This window comes from Castanea sativa, chromosome 7 (genome assembly GCF_040712315.1).
Source record: "Castanea sativa cultivar Marrone di Chiusa Pesio chromosome 7, ASM4071231v1".
Classification (NCBI taxonomy): domain Eukaryota; kingdom Viridiplantae; phylum Streptophyta; class Magnoliopsida; order Fagales; family Fagaceae; genus Castanea; species Castanea sativa.
The window spans coordinates 1,193,487-1,204,268 of NC_134019.1; the positions used below are offsets into that span (position 1 = coordinate 1,193,487).

The following is a 10,782-nucleotide window of genomic DNA, read 5'->3' on the forward strand; positions in this document are numbered from 1 at the left end:
ACAATCCATTCGGTATTCACTTGTATCCCATTAATTATCCAAGTTACAAAATTGGAGTATATGCAAGCTCTCGCTACTTCCCAAGTTCCCCCCCCCCCCAAACCCCCACCCCCACCCTCCAAAAAAAAAAAAAGGAAATTTCAATTGTTTTTTTGAAGCGTGTGATGTGATAGAGATAGAGAGAAGTTTCAATACATTGTATAGATGTTTCCCTTTTAACTTTTATATCTTGAGAAATATAAATCTGACCTGTCCACAGTCGCCCTTGATATTGTCTGCAATCAGAATTCATTGTATCAGTTCTATCTAAACCAAGGATTTTTCCTCATATAAGTGGAGCGTCTTCTATCTAAAAAGCTGATTCTCTCCTGATTTTGGAAATTTAAGACTGTTGTTCCCGAAGACAATAAGGCTGAAGCAATGGCAGCATGCCATTTGATCTCTTTCGCATGCAGCCGAACACAATGAAACATGATGACAAAATCTGTTGATTTAGTTTTTATTTTTTATTTCTTGTTTCACAAATACATCCTGGAAGGGGATTCGCATAAAAACTTTCCTCCAACTTTGGAAACTCTCCAGATTCCCTAAAGTATGGAGCTCCATCACGGTCTTCGTGAAGCTTTTTGACTTTGGAACTAAATTTCTTCCAGGAGATTTTTCCTTCGTCAAGCTCATCAACAAGGTTTACGAAATGCATCCTGAATTCACAGAAAGGAAATTTTATATACTGCAATTTTGGTGAGTGAAAAATCAATACAGAGAAAAAAAAAACAGCCTAATTAGACATGTTGACAGGAGTTATATAGGTTAGTACATTACTTGTCAGGATTGATTGTCTTCTTAAAGTGCTCAAAGCGCCTATGACCTTGAACTGCCTTTGCCATATTGCCATCGTAAGTATAAACAAACACATCACTCTGGAGGGCAACAACATAATCTATACCAGCCAGCATGTTTTGGTGATTCTTAAAAGGACTCAGCTCTTCCTCTCTAGAGAGAGTGGAATGGGAAAAGATGTAGGGGAAGTCATCCTTAAGATATTGCATAGTTCCACCATAAGCTTCACCAGCTACCAAGTAAATCCTGGTGCTGGATGGAAAACCAAGCCCCCTAAGCAAAAGAGATGTCTCCCTAGGAGTCAATGGGCAGCCACCAAGCAACCTTCTTTCCGTCCCATTAATCTCTTTCTCCTTCCAGTGGCTGACTTCATACCGCATCCTCCGTAGCTCCTCATCTTCTTCTACAGTCAAATTATGACTGCATCCTGTAAATGCAAGCATATCCTTCTCATACCTGTAATAGAAAACAGAGAGAGGAATACAAATAATTAAAGCAGTTGGGACAAGATAAATCAACCCCTAACCTTATTACCATATCATTATCTATCTATAATTCTTCCATAAGATCTTCATTTAGCAAATAAGTAGCCCTAGAAATTGAACCAAGCACAAGAGCAAGTTAGTCCTCCTATTATTTTGGAATTTGTTATTTCTGAATATCATTTATCTTATAGGATTGAATTATTTCAGAATTTCATTTTTAGTTTGAGTTCAGATAGGGATTAGATTTCATATCTTTTTAGATAGGGATAAGTTTTTAGATTATCTTTATTTAAAAGTTTTATGGGACATGGTCTTTTATTCCTAGAAGTTCGATGAAAAGGCTCCAGGTGCTGTTTTACTTGGTGGTTAGGTTGTGAAGCCTAAAGTTTTCAGGCTGCTCTTGGTGGTGAAGCCTAGACTGTCCTGCATCATCTAGTCTGAGCACAAATCCAAGAAAACCACAATATACCAGGAATCCCACAAGTCAATTTTGGGCTCCCTTATTTGCATCGCGCATTCAGAGAAAAGTGATTCATAAGGTCCCCTTTTCAATAAAACCTAATATGAATCTTGAGCATGGCCCAAGTTTGAAATCCCCTTTAGAGATTGCTCGCAGCTTTGATGAGAGCTCAGGACTAATGTTCTCAGATAAAGCAACCCATTTTCTAAGGTGGATACTACAGTCTGAAAGATTTGCACTTTCTTTCGTCTTTGCCCCTTGCCTACTTTCTTCCCAAAATCATGCATTGGAAGGTTAAACACATCATTTCAAAATAATGCGAACAGGAATGTGAAAGCAAGTTTCATATTGATGCCATTGATTCCTATGATAAGCAGATGATAAATGTAATACTTTGGTCCCATTATGTTTCAATTTCTCTAAATCAAAATGGCATTTAAGTCTAATGGTGGGATATATTTGTATACAGTTCAAGAGGAAGTTTGACATCAAATTTTAAGGGGGCGAAAGAAAAGATCTTTTTTTATAATTAAGAGGGAAAGAAAAAATCAACAATCAAGTTAGAGAAACCCACACAAAAAATAAAATCAGCACCCATTTAATCAGCATATGACTCGTGCCAACCACAACTAAAACAAGCAGGTAAAAGAAATCAGTATCAGTATTTGAAAGAAAGAGAATTATCAAAACTTGCCTCAAATGGAGAGCAAGATATGGACTTCCATTCTGTCGCATTCTAGAAACCAAGGAGTTTCCATGGGCTTCTACTGGAGCCGCATATTTTAATGCCTCGTAATTTACACGGCACCTCAGCTTCTGTATGGAACTTGGGATCTCATTGTTAGCAAGCCGAGAATCAGTATGGGTTAAATAGATTACTTTGTGCTGCTTCAAAAGTGGGAGAACCTCGGTCTTATAATAAGGAACCTGAACGAATGAATACAAGTAACTGACTTTGATTAATCTCCAAAAAGGTAATAATGATGTAAGATGCACAGCATGTAATGTTGGAATTATGTTGAAGCACCTAGCTCATTTATGCATTGAACGGATTGTGCTGGAAGCTAAAGTAATCTGATATGTCACTTATTGCCACATAATTTATATTGCATGGAGGACATACTATCCTGTTCTTACAGGCAGCCTGGTTTTTTTTTTTTTTTTTTTAATTTGATAATTCAATGGTTACAAAGGAGGAGGGGGAATATGAAGACATTTTTGTTAGAATCATCAGTAGGTGCCAATTGAGCTACAAGGCTCTTGACTATATTATTCACATGCATTAAAGAAAATGAGACAAGTCAAGATGCACAAGTTTGTTTAACCTTAGACCAGGATATTGGTGTTTTGTTGAAAGGCTCAATCCCAGCATAAGATTGTGGCAATCTCTCAACTATGTGGACATCATCCTTCAAAGTCTCAATGAAGTGTTGCCAATCAAACAGATCCTTAAAGCCACTGCAAACATATATCCATATATACAAAAATAGTTAGCTCAAAGTTGATCAATGAAAAACTTGTATGCATGCCCGTAGACATCAGTTAAGCAGGACAAGAAAAACCCCTCCTGCAGTCACGTTCATAAGACATTTTGTCCTTCAGGAACAGGAGGGTAAAAGCCATCTTCATACCCAAGGGTTTGCTCTGGGTATGTAATTTTAACATTCACTAACTAGAGAAAAGATCAATACTTTTCCAAGCGTTATGCAAAAGGCCTAGGGATGTTATTTATTCATTATTTTACTAAGCAATGAAAAGGAGAGAAAGGAAAGAAAATAATAAACTTCAGTGTTATGAACTCACTCTCAAAAAAGTTAGCATAAAATTTTTTAAGATTATGCATCCTACATAATTTCTTTCACCAATTTGAGTCAATTTCATATTGAGCAAACATATAAGGCCACTGTTCTTACAAGGATTACTCCAATTACTGCAGTAAAAAATGGTAGAAGTACAAAAACAAACCAACCTCTCATCAGCCCAATAGGAGGTATGATCAAGTGAAGGGAGGACAAGTGTGGCCTTCATAATCTTTGCAACAGCAACCATATCACAAATCTGCACTCTAAAATTATTGATACATCAGACTATAGTTCACATTCAAAGTTAATGGAAAACAAAAAAAACACACAAAAGCCAGACCCCAAATCTCATCTGATTCAGGCCACCATTGGCATTTACAATAATATAACCATTTGTCTTTGCATCTGGCTCTGCAAAGAGAAGCAAGAAGAAGGAAGTAAGAAAAGGCAATAGCCTTGGAATCAAACAAGTAAGCACAACAGAAATAGACATCAGAGGTAGCGAGAGATGCATATCATACTTTTGTGATTTCTTGTCCGGTGGATGCATTGGGTGAAATTCTCACTGTTGGGTTTGGACCAGATAGTTGATAACTGTAATCATCATAAGTATTAGAATAATGTTTAAGTACTAAAATTCACCCTTTCTTATCAGCTTAAACTTTTGGGACTACTGGAAGTTTATCATAGTGACAGTGGTAGTGATCCTTAATTCAAACCCTGTCTCAACTCTACCCCCATTTAAGAGTTAAAATTCATCATTTCCTATCAATTTAATGGCATGTTTAGAATGGAGGGAGAGAGCCTGTGAGAGTGGCGTGGTTGGGATTTGGAGCGGTAGCATTGTCAGAGATTCTCAATTTTATGACGGCATGGAAGGGCAGGCTTGGAGGAGGGTTCAGAAAGGTCGTCACCGCAACAAGTGATATTTTATGAAGAAGAGGCAATACTCTTGAAGAGACATGATCCACCAGTTGATTCTCAAGGTAAGCAATTATCATAAATTACTTCTTATTCATATGCATTTTTGAGAAACACTCAGAGCCAAGTGCATAAATAGTGTGCTAAAGATAAACAGAATGGAAACTTACTTCAGCAATGCCGTTTTGGGTCCTGAATACACCCGATGACACCGTCATTAGAGTGCGTTCGACTTCAATTCCTCCCTCCCTATATTTATATTCATGAGAGCTTTGATCCATTAGATTTCCACCAGTGATGGAGTCAATTGAATCCTAATTAAAAAAGATGGATTAGTTTAGGTGAGATAAAGGATGCAAACCAAGCCAGATCACTCAAAATCCTAGACAATTTAAACATGTCATGATATGCCTAGCAAAGGGGATGAATCAAGAAAATGAATACTTTATTGAAACACAACCACTAAGAAATTAATCACCCCCATTAAGTTACATCATAGATGAGAAAGAACATGACAAAGCAAGCAATACAATCATACAAAGATGAATATAGCATGTTATTATTATTTTTTCAATTGGCATACACACATATTGATTATTGGTAACTACATGAACATGAACAAGAAGTAACCTGATTAGAGGTAGCACTTTCAATGGCAGATCCAAACCAACCAGTAGCACAAATCTTGAGAAGACCCAGAAAAATACACATCCCACAGAACAAGAAGAACATCCAATGACCAAGTTTCTTCTTTTCTCTAAAACCCAACTCCACCACCACAGACTTGATGAGACTACTAGTACTACTCCCATGAATGTTTACTCTGTGACTCACATGGTGGTGGTGGTGGTGGTGCTTCCTCTCCAAAACTGAAGAAGTGGAATCAAACCCATCAAGGGAAACCGGGTTGGTGCCCATCTCGGATCTGGGTGAGCTTTGATGTACATCAATTTCATGGTGGATACTCAAGGTAGTGGTGTTACCACTACCACCACTAGTACCACTATTGTTGTTGCTATTGCTATTGCTATTGCTATTGTTGTTGTTATTGCTATTGTTGTTGTTGGTGTTGTCACTGTTGTTGTTGCGCTTGAACGAGTGGGCTCGGCGAGTCATTGGACCCGAGAAACGAGGACTATTGACTCTCTGCGATATGCCATCGCTGGAGTTGTAATGGTGACCCATTACCCCTTTTGTTATCTCTCTCTCTGTGTAATGGTGAAGGTGATTATGTTGTTAGTAAATGAAGAAGAAGTGGGATGAGATCGCCATTAACGAACAATAGATAAAGAGAGAAAAGAGAGTTTTATCTATCTATCTATCTGTCTGTATCTGAGTCTGACTACCTTCGAAAAGTATGAGATGGCTCTTAGCTAGCGACAGCCCCTCCTCATTGTCACAATCTCACCATTTTGTCAAAAAAATGAATAAATAGTCTCTGAAACCATGGAGAATTTTAGTAAATTACTCAAAAGAAATCAATGTTTTTCCCAATACCAATAGAGGATTTACCTTTTACAGTTTTCTTCTGTCCTGGCTGATTAATGATGTGATTCCTTCTTCTTTTAATTTAATTTCTAACCTTTTTATTATAAAAAAAATAATAATAATAATATTTATATAAAAATATTATTTTAGTTTCTAAATTTTTAATTTAGTTAATAAATTTTCATTTTACATTTTTAAATTGAATAATGAAACAAATGGATTTTAGAGCCAATGGAAAATGTTTTCTAGTTTGATCAAACTTTACAATGAAACAGACATAATAAAATGCTTATAGTACGTTTATATACAAACGCGTTTGTATCCACGACTGAGTTTTTGTATGAGTCTTGTGAATAGTACATGGGTATCACAAGTATGGTTTTAACAAAAAATTTATTTAAAATTGGGTTTTATGGCAAGTAGTATCTAAATATACCTTTTTGTAAAATACTTTACAACGAAACAAACGAAAAGTACATTGCCAAAAAGAGAATACAAAAGCCACTTCTATAACTTTTAAGACAAATCTCAGAGATGCAATAATGCTCCATTATCCCAGGTTTTTTAATTTTTGTTTTTCATATAACTTGTTTTGACGTACAAATAAGAAAATTAATATAATATTAGACAAGGAATAAATTTCAAAATAAAAATTAAAACTTTTAAATACCATGATTCTGTATCGGAGCGGTTATGATGTTGATAATTCTGCCCTTAAAATAAATTAGGCATAGTTAATTTTTTTAATAATATTTTTTGTAGTCTCATAAATATTTGATTTTATAAATAAAAAAATTAATACATTTTAAGAGGAAGGATTATTTGAACTCTGAACAAATTTGTTGAAAATATTGAAAGGTGTCATTCAACATAAAGGTTGGCTATTTTATAACAAAAAAAATAATTCTAACTTCTAGTTAATTACTACAATGGGATGTTCTCCAATGAACTTCTTAATTTTCATATACTTTTTCATTTTGTTCTTTTAATGATCTAAATATGATTTTCCTATTTGAAAGAGTTATACACTTAAATTAGACTAGAGTAAAAATTTTATTTTGTATAAAAAAGAAAGAGTTGAGCTGTCATTTAATAAAAAGCACAGGAGTTATACCATAAATTTGGAATTGAAGGAGTGTTAATGGAAAATTAAACCTTCCTAAAGTCCATGAAATGAAACCTTCACTACTCACCTTTCACAATCATTGGAGAAATTAAATTTTGTAATATGTTCCTTTTTATTGTTAGTTTATTGCTTTGATTGGTAATTTGTGATTCTCTGATTTTCATTATATTATATAAATTTCTCAAATTGACATTTTTATTTAATCAAGGACAGATTACTGTTTGGCGAATGGAAATATGGTGTTTATACCTTTTTTTTTTTTTTTAAGAGTTTTAACTTATGACATCCGCTTTTGATGATAGCTCTTTATCATCAGATCAAGATACCAATCAGCTTTTGGTGTAAGCGGGGATTGAACTCCAAATCTCTTATACAACCATAAAAAACTTTACCAATTGAGCTAATTGGAACCCACATATGATGTTTATATCTTAGATATTGCTCCTTTGATTTTTTTTTTTTTGTACGAACCTTATATATTGGGAATGGATCCTCCATGTTCATCACATATCCTGTGAGGCGAATGAAGTAGCAAATGGACTAACAAAATGAGGAAGGGAGCAGCCAAGCTAAATTTTGGAATTTAATACATACCCAACTTTTGTGTATTATAACTATATATGGGATGTAATGAACTTAGGCATTAGTAGCATTACTAGACAGTGCCTAGTTGCTAGGTTTGTTACTGTTTGAACAATAAATAAATAAATAAAACTCCCTTTCTCATCCAAAAATATATTAGTTTTTGTATCTTGCATTTGCTCCAAGTGCATTCATTCAAAGTAACTGTATATATTTTATTGATATTTTTGTACAATTTATTTTTAATTTCATGAACTTTTAGTATTAAACAAATGGCTAAAATGAAAACTAGACTCCTAAAATTTAGGGTTCTTTATATTTTACACCTTAAGATTTTATAATTTGAATTTTACTCCTTAAAGTTATATTCTGTTTTCAATTTTGCATTAATAGCCTCTTCGTTCATATTTAAGTGTCACATAAATGTTTCTCAAAAAAAAAAAAGTGTCACATAAATTTGCGACGCGTGTTTAGTTCGCCAAATAAAATAACCTCGGGAGGAAAATCTAGACGGAAGGTTCGGCGATGCAAACATAATATATTCTCAAGAGGTAAAATTTAAAATTTGAAACTTAAGGATGTAAAATTTAAAGACCCCAAAACTTTAAAGGTGTAGTTTACATTTTAGCCTTAAACACATTGTCGGACTGTGAGCTGTGCCATTTCACCTCAAAACCAATTGGTAATGAGGAAGACACACTCAAATCTTTTATGATATTCGACATCACACCATGTGTGGCCTGTTTTTAGAGTGGTTGTAAGGAGTCAAATTGTGATCTCCACAACAATTCCTCCCTCACAATGACACTCCCATGACTCGAACCCATGACCTTGGCTCTAATACCATTTGTCGGACCATGAGCTGTGTCATTTCACCTCAAAACCAATTGGTGATGAGAAAGACATATTCAAATCTTTTATGACATTCGACATCACACCATGCGGACATGTTTTTAGAGTGCTTGTAAGAAGTCAAATTGTGATCCCAACACATATGTTAACAATTATTTATAAGAAAAATACTAATGTGAAACTCAATGGTTGGCATAAGAATATTTGCCCGTATTAAATAATAGTAATAAATAAATAAATAAAACACTTGGTAATAATCTAATCACTTTTATGTGTGTACACTTATTAATTAATGCAATTACTTGAAAATTTGGGACTTGGGGAGTTGTAATCGCAAGTTGTAAGACCTTTGAACAGAATGGAACACGCGGTAGAATCGGTGCTTGACCAAAAACAAAAAGTAATTGGAGTTCAAATTATAATATTGTTAGAAGAGTCGGAGTCATTGTTTGGTGAAAAAGATAAAGATAAAGAAATATGGGTCCAAATGAAATGTGAAAACAAGAAAGAAACCTTCACTACTCACCTTCCACAATCATTGGAGAAATAAAATTTTGTAACATGTACCTTTTTAGTGTTAGGTTATTGCTTTGATTGGTAATTTGTAATTCTCTGATTTTCATTTGATGAGGATAATTGTACAAGTTACTAATACCTTAAGGTGGTTGACGGGAGTAGTAGGCCCGTCAGCTCTGATCACTAAACCATCCCCTTTCAACGTCCTCAGCTCCGCCTCATATTTGACGGCGTTGGGCTGAAGGAAGAAAAGCTGACGGAGTCAAAGCTGAAGGACCTAAGCTGACGACCTTTCCGGAGACATACGTAGGTTAACAACCTTATGAAGTAAAAGCTGAAGGGGATAAGTCAACCTTCATCCATAACTTATCTTGTCCTCCACGTACGCGTATATGAGGAAAGTTCTTGCGCTACACGTTTGGCCTTAGTCAAGAAGATTCCTATAAGGAAAATGGCTCTATGTAATACGTAAAATCCATAAATTACTCTCCTAGAAGGGAAGTACTTCCTTACCAAGGCGCTTATTTCGGATCCACGCTACTATATATACCCCAAAACCCTCATAAGCCACAGTACGTATAATTCACTTCAGCTCTAGCACTTTAGGGTTGTGAAGAAGAAAATAAGTTCTAACTTGACTTTCGGAGGGTTTTTGGCCGGCACCACACCGATGCCTTTTGTTGGCCTTGTCTGTTGTTGTGCAGGTGTTGTTTCGAGTAAAGTGAGGACCACGTGACAACTGGTGGATTTTCGTCCTTCATCATCATTATATTATATAAATTTCTCAATTTGACATTTTTATTTAATCAAAGACAAATTACCGTGAGGTGAATGGACATATGGTGTTTATACCTTGGATATTGCTCCTTTTGATTTTTTGTTGTAGGAACCTTATAACTTGGGAATGGATCGTTCATCCTCATCACATATACCGTGAGGCGAATGAAGTAGCAAATGGACTAACAAAATGAGGAAGGAAGCAGCCAAGCAAAATTTTGGAATTTAATACATATCCAACTTTTGTGTATTATAACTATATATGGGATGTAATGAACTTAGGCATTAGTAGCATTACTAGACAGTGCCTAGTTGCTAGGTTTGTTACTGTTTGAACAATAAATAAATAAATAAAACTCCCTTTCTCATCCAAAAATAGATTAGTTTTTGTATCTTGCATTTGCTCCAAGTGCATTCATTCAAAGTAATGGTATATATCTTATTGATATTTTTGTATAATTTATTTTTAATTTCATGAACTTTTTTTATAAAACAAATGGCTAAAATGAAAACTAGACTCCTAAAATTTAGGGATCTTTATATTTTACATCTTGAAATTTTATAATTTGAATTTTACTCCTTAAAGTTTATTATATTTTCAATTTTTCATTAATAGCCTCTTCATTCATATTTAAGTGTCACATAAATTTGCGACGCGTGTTTAATTCGTCAATTAAAATAACCTCAGGAGGAAAATCTAGATGGAAGGTTTGCTGATGCAAACATAATATACTCAAGAGACAAAATTTAAAGTTTGAAATTTAAGAATGTAAAATTCAAAAACCCCAAAACTTTAAAGGTGTAGTTTACATTTTAGCCTACACCACGCAGGCCTGTTTGAACCCATGACCTTAGCTCTGATACTATTTGTCAGACTGTGAGCTGTGTCATTCCATCTCAAAACCAATTGGTAATGAGAAAGACACGTTCAAA

At 34.7% G+C, this 10,782-nt stretch overlaps 1 protein-coding gene across 1 annotated transcript; it reads right to left on the minus strand.

The window, feature by feature from the left end:
- Positions 1 to 472: 472 nt before the first annotated feature.
- On the minus strand, positions 473 to 5,894 carry LOC142643570 (O-fucosyltransferase 35). The gene is made up of 9 exons (XM_075818254.1): positions 5,139 to 5,894; positions 4,679 to 4,822; positions 4,109 to 4,181; positions 3,928 to 3,998; positions 3,755 to 3,843; positions 3,111 to 3,243; positions 2,480 to 2,712; positions 823 to 1,296; positions 473 to 701 (listed from the first exon to the last, which is right to left on the minus strand). The coding sequence occupies exons 1-9, from the start codon at positions 5,691 to 5,693 to the stop codon at positions 500 to 502; spliced, it is 1,974 nt and encodes a 657-aa protein (XP_075674369.1). The 5' UTR covers positions 5,694 to 5,894; the 3' UTR covers positions 473 to 499.
- Between the last annotated feature and the right edge of the window lie 4,888 nt (positions 5,895 to 10,782).

What these genes read in the sequence shown, in the direction of transcription:
- LOC142643570 (XM_075818254.1), bottom strand. Translation starts at nt 5,693, where the DNA reads ATGGGTCACCATTACAACTCCAGCGATGGCATATCGCAGAGAGTCAAT. An exon ending in TGAATCAGATGAGATTTGGG is followed by an intron (nt 3,844 to 3,927) that starts GTCTGGCTTTTG and finishes TTTAGAGTGCAG; the next exon opens with ATTTGTGATATGGTTGCTGT. An exon ending in TATCTTGCTCTCCATTTGAG is followed by an intron (nt 1,297 to 2,479) that starts GCAAGTTTTGAT and finishes TTTCTATTACAG; the next exon opens with GTATGAGAAGGATATGCTTG.